The 12,865-nt window shown below is 41.5% G+C and overlaps 1 protein-coding gene across 8 annotated transcripts in view; it reads right to left on the bottom strand.

The window, feature by feature from the left end:
• The window catches only part of FOXP1 (forkhead box P1), a 622,410-nt gene that overhangs the window by 147,757 nt on the left and 461,788 nt on the right, over positions 1-12,865 (bottom strand). For all 8 annotated transcript variants that reach the window (XR_011250843.1, XM_069561641.1, XM_069561643.1 and 5 more), the window contains one exon: positions 5,646-5,747. Coding sequence is in view for 3 of the 8 variants with exons in the window: in XM_069561641.1 (XP_069417742.1) it covers positions 5,646-5,747 (102 nt within the window). In the remaining 5 variants the exon portion in view is untranslated. The remainder of the gene's footprint in view (positions 1-5,645; positions 5,748-12,865) is intronic.

The following is a 12,865-nucleotide window of genomic DNA, read 5'->3' as shown; positions in this document are numbered from 1 at the left end:
TTTCAACACTAGAGGTGTAAACCACAAGGTAAAATGGTAGGAGCACTCTTAATTACATGTGTCATTTTGTCAGCAATTTACACATTTTTGACCAGTCAAGTATGTTTTTCTTCCCCTATGTTCCTTCCCACCTCCTCGCCCCAACAATGATTATAACATACCATTTCCATGTTCCAGCACATGGAAGCTCTTAGGGCACTTCAGCCTGGAGAATAAGAAATAACTTTTTTCTCTGCTGTTGTTCACTGCTGTGATATCTACACAAGTGCGTGCGTGCATACACGTCCACAGAACAACAATTAGGATAATTATGCAAGTCTTAGTCTCTTAATTGAAATCTACATATTTACAGTGGGAATTAGTTTTTGTTGGTTCAGTTTTATTTTTGCTTACGATATGAAAAATATAATAATTTGTTTATTGATGGAAAACAGAGCACTCAGTAGATGCTGAGTAAATATACACTGAAGGAGAAGGAATAATTAACTTCTAAGTAACATACTGGTTGCCTATAGTCTTAAGATACCTGGCTTCTTAGCCTGGCATTGTCATTGTCCGTGTGCTCTATAGCAAGTCACTTAACCTCTCTGAAGTTCCACTTTTTCTCCTCCACAGAACGGTTTCATGATACTCCCTACGCTACAAAGTAGCTGTGGAGCTAGTTCATAAACCTTAATCATCTTTTACATGGGAACATATGCATGTGTTGACCCAGACACACTTACACTTCAGATATTAGCATGACACTTGCATCTTAACATGCAGATACGTGTAAGCAAGTACCATATAATTCAGTGTACATACTGGGATACTTTTAAGAGTCAGAGTTATTAACAAATCCACTCAGTCAACAGGCACAGACTAGGGCAGTTCTGGACAGACAGATGGTCACCTTATATACAGCTGAAGTTGAAACAGCAAAAATGAGGGAACTCATTATAACACAACTCACATGAGGTTTGGTGTCAAGGACAAAACACTATTTTTGATAACACTATTTTTGATATTCAAGATAACTGAACCTTGGCAAACAGATGGACTTTGTGAACTTTATGAAACCTTTGGAAGGATGCAAAATTCTGTGTGCATGTGCATTTTTCTAGAAAAGGGCCCTGTTTCTATCATATTTTCAAAGGTGTACAAAATATGAAAGAATCAATAACTTTTTAAAAATATCTTTTCTATTTTATTGTTTCTTATCACAACATATTTTTGGGGGTTTGAGGATTCTTCAAAGTCATGTGGTAACAACAAAATCTTAAAAGGTCCCCAAATTTCAACACTTCCTGTTAATCTCCTGCCAGGGATACCAATTCTAGACAGTGAAAACTCCAGACATTTAAAAAAAAAATCTGCCTCCCTCTCCTGAATTACATGCTTTACTAATTCACTGCATAGGGATACTTTTTAAGGGTCAGTATTTCAAAACCACTCCATTTCACTATCTACCACATAAAATCATAGTTTCCTTTAAGGGTTTCCTCTTACCAATTTATTCCTCAGTGAATAACGTGGAAATGATACGAGGTACTAAGATTATATGTGACATTAATGCCAAGAAAAATGCTGCCTAAAGCACGTTTTATATAAATGCAAATAAAAATGCTACAAAAACACCTGCTGAATCTTGCATTTTAACCTCCTCCACTTAAAAGCCAGAGTCCTCATTATAACCCTGAGTTTCCAAAGGGATGAAAAGGCTGACCTTCCAGTTGATTCCACCAACTCTCCTTCCAGTGAAATAGCCCCCTGCATGAAGGGCCTGCATATGAGATAAACTTGGAAGGAGGGGATGGGCAAGAGAGAAAAGTATCGGACGACTGGTTTCAAGTTCAAGTTCTTCATACATGGCCTGCAACTGTGGTCAGCTCTCCACGGGAAGCAACACACAAGCTTTACTTTCTTTCTCAATGTGAATGCTGCCAGAATGCACATGTACTTTTCCTTTCTTAGGAGAAAATGTGTCATTTGATTTCCGTCCAGTTTATGTCCTCGTGCCAACAATTAAAATGCTTAAAGAGCCCAAATGAATTACTACCCAGAAACGGTGGTCAAAGTTCCAAAATGTGATCAATGAAATTGCTCATCGACTCACAAATTAATCTTCAGCCAGTAAAATTACACATTTTCGAGGTTATGAGCACACCTGCACTGTTAAGCATTTATTGCACTTGTTTTAGCAATCTTCAGAAGTAGATAAATATTTATAAAAGCAAGCCTTCTATTTTTACTCACACACAATTTTCTTCTTGCGGCAAAACCTGGTTAATTCTTTCACAGCTCAAAAGCATCCTGCAGGCAGGGTCTGTCTCCTAGACGGGTCTGCATCTCTGATCACCAGCCTGATGTCCCACAAGTTGTAGCTGTTTCACTAACATTCGCTGAGTTGCATTTAATTAATTCAAATCCTTCTGAGGCTGAATTTATGATGGGGACAATTTCCAATTCTCACTCATACCATTCATAAAAAAATTTGCAAAGCAAATTAATAGACCAAATAAGGAGCTATTTAGGTTCCTAAGTAGAATATTTTTCCAGAACTTCAGAAGCAGTATCTGTACCCGATTCATGCCTTCATGATAAACTACAATGTCACCCAAGAACACGACCAGCTCAGATTTAGCTCAGGATGTGTATCTGCAAAGAGTGTCATGTCTCGCTTATTTACTCTCATTTTGCTGAAATTAGTCCAAATCAATGATGTTTGACTACATTTTGTGATCTCTGTCGAGTAACCACTTATAACCTCCTCTTAACTTTCCATTTTCTTTTGTTTGTATCATCAGCCTGTGAAGCTGGAGAGCGCTGCCAAACCTAAAGCAGGGAAGTGTGAGATTTGCTTAAAATATGAGTCACAGTATATTTGGGGATTTGGGTTTCTCTCTTTTTTTTCCTCAAGCTATCAGCAGATCAAATCCTTCTTCCCTGTCAAGCCTTCCTCTGTGCGGAAGATGTGAAATTCACTAAAATAGGTCTAGGTAGGAAGGGTGATGAGATCAGAGAGGGGCACCGTTAGGGTCTGCTGCAGGACTCCCCTTTCATGTCAGAGCCACTCCGGCTGAGACGCCCCAGCAAGGACATGGCTCGGCAAGACATATTTAAATGTGAAGGTTATTCCTTCCATGAATCACCAAGTCTACATACGTATTTTTACAGCAAGGTAACATGCCACGTGGCCTTGGTTAGTAAAAATGTTTCCTGTTTGTGGAAGGCCAGGCAATCGAATAAAACTACGTGAATCTGCATGACCCTACCAGGCAGCTGAGGAGACACAGACTATTGTGCACAGGTGTGTACACACACACACACAGGCCAACCGCTACCCCCTGAATCAACTCTTAAAATTGGTCTAAATTCTTTGCTTGTCAATTCTTCCACTGAAGGGGCAGGAAAGGACTCAAAACACCGTCTTTAGCTAATTCAGCATCCAACATGGCCCCCTTGCCCCGCGCTTTTCCTACAGACTGAAGTGCTCAGCAGAATGTGTTAGGCTGGTTTTGATACTGTCCTTCGCCAAGAAAAACAAAGCTCCCTGTGTCATACTCTTCTGATGGCTAAAAACCTTGTAACAGGCAAGAAGGGGAAAACGCCCTCCAAAGGAAATCCCCTGAAACTTGACTTCATATACTTAGCCCTAAAGGAACTTCATTCACCTTGCCCTTTGCTTATCTAAACAGGCCTTATATAATTAAAAAAGTAAATAGAAAATAAGCCTGGTCTAAAAAAATACAACTCAACACTGAAGAGCAGTTCATTAGACCATTCTTTGTGTCCTTTTTAAAATGATCCCCAACCAAAACACTACTACATGTAAAATTTTGTGGCCACCCCCCAACAATAATATATTGTTATTTTCCCAATGCATCCGAGGTCTGATAAATTCCAGAGGAGTCATAGTATTTTTAAGGCTGTGAGAGCTCTGAGGGGGAGGCAGAAAGAATGGACAGTCATTTGAATCACTGAGTGACAGGCTGGGCTAGCTCCCTGTATACATTAATAAATTAGAATTTTAATTGTGTCTCTGTCTGCAGGAGATGCCCCAGTACTTTAATATGTACCAACAATTGGCTATGTTCTGGAATCTGCAATGTGGCCTCCACTGCTGACCTCTGAAACACAATTCCCAGTCTGACTACGGAAACTGTTCAGTTTGATCCTTTCAACTTATTTGAATCCTGACAAATAAGCTCACAGCTGAAAGGTCAACACAGTCATATTTCATCCTCCAGAGCTGTTCTTAAGACATCGGCACAACAAAGCACTGCTTATAGCACCTGACATGGGACCTCAGTGGCACTGGACCTCATTAAAAATGTCCCCGGCATTCATACTCATGAAAAGGCATATGGGTTGGCGGTGGTTCTCCAAACCACTGCTTTTAGAAGTGTTAGGAATCAATGCACACTGTGATTCAACTGTGCCAAGAAAGTGCCTCTACACCAGGCTGAATCTGCCCTAGACAGTGACAATTTACAGGCAGATGTACGAGGACTAGAACGTGTGGTCCAAGGCCAGTTTGATCTTTGTAGGATAATTTAGGGACTGGTACACTGGTTCTCCCTGATCTGAAAAAAGTCAACCCAAGCTAGATTCTGGGTTGACCTTGTGGTCATCTTAATCAGCATCAAGTTATACCCACCAGCTCCCACTTATAAATTCTTTTCTAGAATGTTCAGTGTGGGAAACTCAATATTGCTTTCCAGTTAGGGGGCTGCCCACTCTTAGCTCTGAGTAAAAGTGCCTTCCCTGTCCTGCATGTGAGCACAGATACTCCGAGTTTAGTTTCTCTGAAATGTCTATGACCATTTTCTGCTTCAAGTCAAAGACTGAAAGTAGATTATTTGTGAACTCACTCCTTCCACTCTGCTAACTCCTGCCCTTAAAGCTTCTGAAATGAGAAGCTGCTAGTCTTTACATACAGACTGCTTGCTGATTTTTATTAATAATTTAGAAATATCTGAGAAACGTCCACTGAAGAATAGAGGATGTATTACACTCGTTATTAGATGTATTGAAAATACTCTATCTTCCTCAAGCCAAATAAGTTCTTGACAATATTAACATTTTAGACTGACTAGTTTTCTCTTGTGGGAGGCTGTCCTGTACATTGCAGGAGGTTTAGCAGTATTCTCAGCCTCTCCCTACTAGATGCCAGCAGCACCCATTCCCCCCAAGATGTGATAGCCGAAAATGTCTCTAGACACTGCCCACTGTCCTTTGAGGGGTAAAACCACTCCGGGTGAAAACCACTGCACTGAAATAACGTGTGTGCGTGTCCCAATTCTAGACAGATCACGTGAGAATGAGTGACGTATGTGAGTACTAGGAACTTTTCCCCATTGGTAAGCCACACAGCCTAACAAGCCACCCATGCCAACAACTCCTCAGCCATCGATTAAATTGTCTCATTAGATTTTCTTACTCCCAACAACAAAACTGTTGGTTGAACAGACATTTTTCTTCCCAAAGTGTCATGTACTACTGTTAAACAAACAAAAAGAAAATGCACTTTTCCTTTGCAGAAGATTTCCTTACATGATTTGCAATTCTCAACATAATCCACTTCTGAATGGTTTACCAGCTATCCCAAAGTGTATAACATCAACTTAAAAAAAAAAAAAAAAAAAAAAAGACTTGTTACTTACCTGAAGGGCTGGCTGTTTGTCATTCCTCTTGGGAGACTTTAACCCACTAACTTGCTGCTGCTGTTGCTGCTGGAGAAGAAGCTGTCTTGCCACTTGAAGCGCCTGGAAGGAAAAATAAAAGGAAAACATTCATGTTATTACACAGGTTCAGGGTCTCCTTCACAAAAAAGGATTCCAGGAAGGACACATGAGGATGAGATCTTGACTTTTCCATTTCCGGGCAAATAAAACAGCAAATCAAACTTCCCATCAGTCTAAGTTGGAAAACTTTCCAGAATTTGGATACATTCTCTTGGAGGTTGCCAATTTCATCCGCAATTCCTCGGGCATAGCAATCCATCTGCGCAGACATTGGATGAATACCATAAATCTGACATGCAATGTAGAGTATTAATGCTTAGGACGTGGAGGAAAGAGGGCAGAGAGAGGCCACAAAGGAGCAGGGCAAAGTCAGGAATTTCAGATACTAATGGGCTCTTTTCAAAGGTACCTTCATCCTTCTCCAATTCTTCTTGAGGGAGCTGGGGAACTCGAGTTGAAAGCAACACTTTCACCTCATCTGAGTCCAAATAAAAAGGAGAAGCTAAGTAAGTGGTGGACCACCCTGCAGATAAAGATATTTGTGAAGGAATATCAAAATGAAGTGATCTTGATGGACTATGTAAGAAAATAACTTAGTCAGTCTGACCTCTCAGTCAGCTCAAAAGGTACTGAGCAAAACTGTGCTGAAAACAAATGGATCTTTTGAGTGTATACCATGGGCTAGTTTTTACTTAAAGGTAGAAACTGGGGAGGTGCTAGCAATTGGAGTTAATGCCAGGGGGAAAAAAAGAGATTCCTCCAAAGGGCAGAATACATGACTGAGCAATCTTTCCTCAAGTTCAAATAAAGGGACTTCTCTGGTGATCCAGTGATTAAGACTCCATGCTTCCACTGCAAGGGGCGTGGGCTGGATCCCTGCACAAGAAACTAAGATCCCACATGCTGTGTAGCCAAAAACTGAAAAAAAAAAAGATACTATTAAAAAAAAAGCTCAAATAAAAAAATAAAAATACATCACCAATAAACCTTTGTGAGGTCATTCACTGACAAAGGATTTATTAGGAATAACATCTAGCTCCACCTTTCCAAAGAGGACATTAGGGCTGGCAACAGAAACCAGAAGTTTGCAGACCTTTCGCTAGAAAATCACACGGCAAGTTAGGCTATCCGAATCAATTCAGCTGAGAACCAAGAAGGCGCACTCGGACAAGATGTCGAGAAGGTCCGTTAAATGATGCGCTTGGAGTTTAGAGACAGGACAAGATTCACTGGGGATCACATCAATAATCGTTTCTACACGACAATTATTTGTGCCTGGAAGATTCAAACAAAAATGTGGTCCACGTATCAAAAAGATCTGACACTATAATCTTAGAAAGTGTGAAAAATGGGCTTATGATGGTAGTATATTTTTCAAAGAGGAACAGATGTCATTTACATAAGAAAACAGTGTTTACAGTCCCAAGAAAAGTTAGAGAGACACGGGGTGCAGTAGGGGAAGGCAAGATGGCGTGGGAGTTCCCATGCAGTCAACTCAGGGGAAGGGCAATGCAAGTGGTCAGGGGTATATGCTCACGAAAAGATTACTAAAAATGTTTAATCAGCAAGAGGACTACTTCTCCTCAAAGGACAATCTCACTACACTGAGCTTATGACTGTAGTGTGGTCACAAAAAAATATTTTTGAGATGCTATGGAAGGTTGTACAGTGCCTTTGTGTCTAAGAGGTGCAAAGGGAGGCAATGAAATGGAAGCACAGATAAATCAGCGGGCGACAAAGAAAAGATCCTGGGAAAGATGGACCCCTCCTGTCCCAGCTCCCTACTGCACCCACCCTTACTGTCCCTTCAGCAGCCTTCCGACTAGTGAACTCACCACGACCAGCCCTTCGGATGGAGTGGACGTGCTACTGCGTCTGGGAAGGGAGAGACATGTTCGAGAAAGACTGCCTGCAAGAGCCTCAGGAAGAGAGGCTGTCTGAGAGGGGCATCTGGAAGCCAAGACGCCTGGGAGAGTTGCCTGAGACTCCAGCCTGCTGTCTCTGAGGAGGATTCACCATCACTGGACTCCGGGTTTCCTTGTCTCCTTGGAGACGCTCAGTACATGCGTAGGTGTACAAGTGGGCAGAGTGAAGATTTCATTTATATCATATAAGAAAAATAGTCCCCACTGCAAGGTGCCTGCAGGAGCAAGAACCCCTCCTCCTACTATATATGTCCCCTTAGTTATTTCACATGAAGGTTTTACTGCTTTTTAATGTATGAAAGGGAAGTGTTATATATTTTAATTGCTACCGTCAGAGTTCCCAGGGTAGTAGACTGGTAAGCAAAGAAGGGTCTGGCTAGTAGTTGGAAAGGCAGACAGAAGGTGTGGAGATGAATGTGAAGAGAATGTGCAGAGAAAGATATGGTGGGGAAGAGGAGAAAGGTACGGTCCATCTAAGACCAAAAGGGATCAAGCCAAGAAAATCAGAGTAATGGCAACTCCAGAGCCACAAACAATTGTTAAAATAATTTTCCATGTTTCATCAAATACTTGGACAGCAGGAATTTGATTTTCAAATACTCAATTCTCAGGGAATCTATACAATAAGCTTCTCATTTAAGCAAAAGGCATATTATTAAGTGTCCTTAAAAAAAGTTCATACACACAAAGAAACTATTCTGATATGAGCATGTTCTCATAAATGCACTTCAACAAGAGAAAGCATAGGACTCAAAGTTAAATTTTCAACAAATGTTTACCGAGCTGGCTCTATACATCTCAAAATTAGCTACTGGAATCCTTGCAATTTTCCTGCTGGGAAGAAGGGAAAAGTCATTTATGTGTAGAACATAGTTTTCAGACCCAACATGGGATATATCGAATTACATAGTCACGTAAAGAGCGCCAGCCTTTTCACAGCATTTCAGACAAAAGCCCCAGCAAAGAAGAGAATTAAAGATACAAGCGCAGGAACAGAAAAGACTGAGGATCTTGTACGAACATGAAAGAAATTTTAGTCAAACTACTGAAGAGAGAACAAATGATGAAAAAGTGTAATGCATGCATTCATGCTAAGTCACTGCAGTCGTGTCTGACTTTGTGACCCTACGGGCTTCAGCCCCCCAGACTCCTCTGTCCATGGGATTCTCCTGGCAACAATACTGGAGTGGGTTGCTGTGTCCTCCTCCAGGGGATCTTCCCAACCCAGAATGAACTCGCGTTTCTTATGTCTCCTGTACTGGCAGGTGGGTTCCTTACCACTGGCACCATTGGGAAGATCCCCTGGAGAAGGAAATGGCAATCCACTGCAGTATTCTTGCCTGTAAGATCCCATGGAGACTGAGGGGCCACAGTCCATGGGGTTCCCAAAAGAGTCAGACATGACTCTGCAACTCAACAGCCGTTTTCATCCTCAAAATGAACACAAACAGGTAAAACAACTTCAAATATTGGGATGGAGAGACAACGCTACTGCAAGGAATTATTTATCTTGATATGAACTGTTATGAATTATCCCATAATAATTCCCTGGCCTCCTCATCAGTATGAGAACAAAGGTGGGGCAAAGCACTAATACTCCACACCCTTCAAAAAAGTCAACTGAGGTCTCAGCCGGAATGTGAAAGCCTAATTTATTAGAATTTATAAAGTGCAATGAAATCAATCATTAAAGGGCATTTGCTTTTCAGATTGCCATGATATTTAAATCACTGTAATCTGGATTTTAAATCGCCAAAAAGAAGAAGAATAAATCCTTTGTGTATGAGACTATGTATTTGACATAATCATCATTATCATAGAGATCCCCAGTATCTACCGTGTGTAGAGAGTCTAAGATGCCTATGTCATAGCCACTGTCGGAAAAAAATGGGAACGACAGGTCGAATCCCATTTGGGAACTGCATCGGAGACCTGGATGCAATCTGTTCCCCACACATGCTGACGTGATAGTGAATTTTACCTGTTCCATGCACCAAAATCATGAAAAGGAGATTCATGTCTTTCATCTCAGATTCTACTGCCTGAACCTCAGAGATGTGTCCCAACACAGCTAAGACATGAGGATGGATTTTTTTACATTTTTATAATAGCATCTCAATCGTGACTGAAGAAAGGTCTCTTAAGACATATTGTTTCAAGATACAAGTAGATTCTTTGGCTTCCAAATAAAGATACACACAGCTACTGTGTGCGTGTGAGAGAGAGAGAGAATATGAATAAATAAGAACTTGTAAAACACTGGGATCAACTGTGACTCAAGCTGCAGACCAACTGTTAGTGTAAGTAATTTAAAAGGTCCCATACAATCTCTGTTGCTGCTGCTGCTGCTGCTAAGTCGCTTCAGTCGTGTCCGACTCTGTGTGACCCCAGAGACAGCAGCCCACCAGGCTGCCCCGTCCCTGGGATTCTCCAGGCAAGAACACTGGAGTGGGTTGCCATTTCCTTCTCCAATCATACAATCTCTGGAGACCTTTTTCTCTTGGTGGCAGTTTCCTGGGCTGGGTTAAGTCAACACTTCCTTTAGAAGAGATGTGACAATTGCCTGGCCTTGGATAATGTGGTGCTGTACTTGATGGCCAGCCTTGTGGGTTACAGTAAAGATACAGGTTGAAGATGTCAGCATGGAGGCAACTGATAAAGCCAGCCACTTACAGCCCAGCTGCACACAATTCTATTTATCGCTCTTCAAAAGCTAAAATCAATCCCCCTGAGAGCTAACAGGAGCAGAAGAAATACCCTGCCTCCCTCTCTTCCTTGGCTGCCATCGAGGCCTCAGTCTGTTGGAATCACCTTGTGGTAAGCACGCCAGGGACCACAGCCTACGCTGGGCACAGAGAGTCAGGCAGACTGGTGCTGGGTTGGGAGTTTGGTAGCATGCTAGTTAGTTTCATCCTAACTGGGGACCTGGACAGTTTTGATACATTTTTCATTCTTTTGGTTCCAGATGACTTCATTCTCATCACTGCCTCCCATTCCTAGTAAATAAGTGCCATCTGTTATTTACAAATTACATTTTACATAAGCATGTTTGCCACTTTTGAGCTACTTATATCTCGAGTTCATAGCAGGTGCTTATATTTGGGGGTGAGGCATCCTATGAGGTACACTATGTTTAGGATGTTGATCAAGGTAGCCAACATTCAAAAAACATGTTTACCATATTTTAAGAAACACCAATATGTTTACCTAAAATATGGTTTGAGTAAAGATGCGCCTATACATAAAAGCAAGCCAGTAGAAGAAAATAATTTTTTTTTAAACATAACACACTTGATCATGAGACTTGAGATGAGTACTGACACACGGAAGTCTTAAAAAAATACGAAGCATTGTGGCATTTTAGGTCAGTTCAGTTCAGTCGCTCAGTTGTGTCCGACTGTTTGTGACCCCATGAATTGCAGCACGGCAATCCTCCCTGTCCATCACCAACTCCTGGAGTTCACTCAGACTCATGTCCATCGAGTCGGTGATGCCATCCAGCCATGTCATCCTCTGTCGTCCCCTTCTCCTCCTGCCCCCAATCCCTCCCAGCATCAGAGTCTTTTCCAATGAGTCAACTCTTCGCATGAGGTGGCCAAAGTACTGGAGTTTCAGCTTTAGCATCAGTCCTTCCAAAGAAATCCCAGGGCTGATCTCCTTCAGAATGGACTGGTTGGACCTCCTTGCAGTCCAAGGGACTCTCAAGAGTCTTCTCCAGCACCACAGTTCAAAAGCATCAATTCTTCGGCGCTCAGCCTCCTTCACAGTCCAACTCTCACATCCATACATGACCACAGGAAAAACCATAGCCTTGACTAGACGGACCGTTGTTGGCAAAGTAATGTCTCTGCTTTTGAATATGCTATCTAGGTTGGCCATAACTTTCCTTCCAAGGAGTAAATGTCTTTTAATTTCATGGCTGCATTTTAGGTCATGGGTCAGTAAATTTTAGTCCAGGGACCAAATCCAATCCATTACCTGTTTTTGTTCAGCCCATGAGATAAAAATGGTTTTTACTTATTTAAACAGTTGAGAGAATAACAACAAAAAACTTTTTTGACATGAAAATAACATGGAATGTAAGTTTCAGTGTCCATAAATAAAGTTTTATTGGAACACAGTCACATTCATCAGCTTCTGTATTACCTATGGCTGCTTTTAGGCCACAAAAGAGAGTTACATACTTGTGACAGAGACTATTAATGCCTACAGTATTTCCTGCCTGGCCCTTTACAGGATAAGTTTGCCAACTTGTCATTGGCTGCTATCTGTAATCTGAGATTCTCAGAAGATTCTATGGGACACAATTTTATATAAACAGAGCTTTCAATCAGTTGGCCAGAATAATTTTAGAATTGAGCTAAGATGCAAGGATGTTACTAATTAGCTATTCTTAAAAGCTCAAACACATTTTTTTTAAATTTTCTGAGGAAGAACTGGGACAGGAAAACAGAATATATCCACGTGCTCCTCTATCTGAAATCGTTTCAAACTACTTGCAAACGCTGAACACGTGTTTCTTCTTCCCACAGGTCATTTGTAGCTGTTCAGAGTGGATCTCATTCTAGTACGAGGCTCTCGGCACTCAGCACTCAGCATAAAGACAGCACATGCCCTATCGGCCAGTGGAGGGCTGGTGACTTCCTGTATGCCTGAGAAGCTGTCCCATTTCCAGCTTCAAAGGCTGCTCTGAGTCAGCCACCCTTCCTCTAGTTTCTTTTCCTAGATTCTCCCCACCCCTCAAGATCAAACTTGTTTCTCAGACGATTCCACAGGCTAATCAACAGGTATTGCGCAGACTGGGTAGGAAGAAAATCCAGCAATAAAAAGTCGTATGGGAAGTTTAGTAGGAAAGAAGTCATGTTCTCTCCTCTATTTTTCAACTTCAGTAGACAACTCAAGACCTCTAGAGAGGTTTTTCACCTAATCTGCTATCTTGGTTCAACTCCAGCAACTAATGACCATATTAACAGGAATACTCATCATGGAACCCAGTTTGAAGATCGCTTTGCAGTATTACCCAGAAACGAGTGTGCAGGGAAACTCCATCACCCCCTTGCTCTGGACATGGTAAGCATCCAGTGCATGATGAAAAGCAGGTCTGTGGGTTACTTTAAGAAAAGAAATGACAGTGGCGGACAGAACTAAAAGCATTTGCACAGAGCCAACAACATTCCAAGGCAGTGAGTTCTCCAACAAAAATGCAAATATATA

This window comes from Ovis canadensis, chromosome 19 (genome assembly GCF_042477335.2).
Source record: "Ovis canadensis isolate MfBH-ARS-UI-01 breed Bighorn chromosome 19, ARS-UI_OviCan_v2, whole genome shotgun sequence".
Classification (NCBI taxonomy): domain Eukaryota; kingdom Metazoa; phylum Chordata; class Mammalia; order Artiodactyla; family Bovidae; genus Ovis; species Ovis canadensis.
The sequence above is the reverse complement of the archived record's forward strand: the minus strand, read 5'-3'. Positions and strand labels throughout refer to the sequence as shown.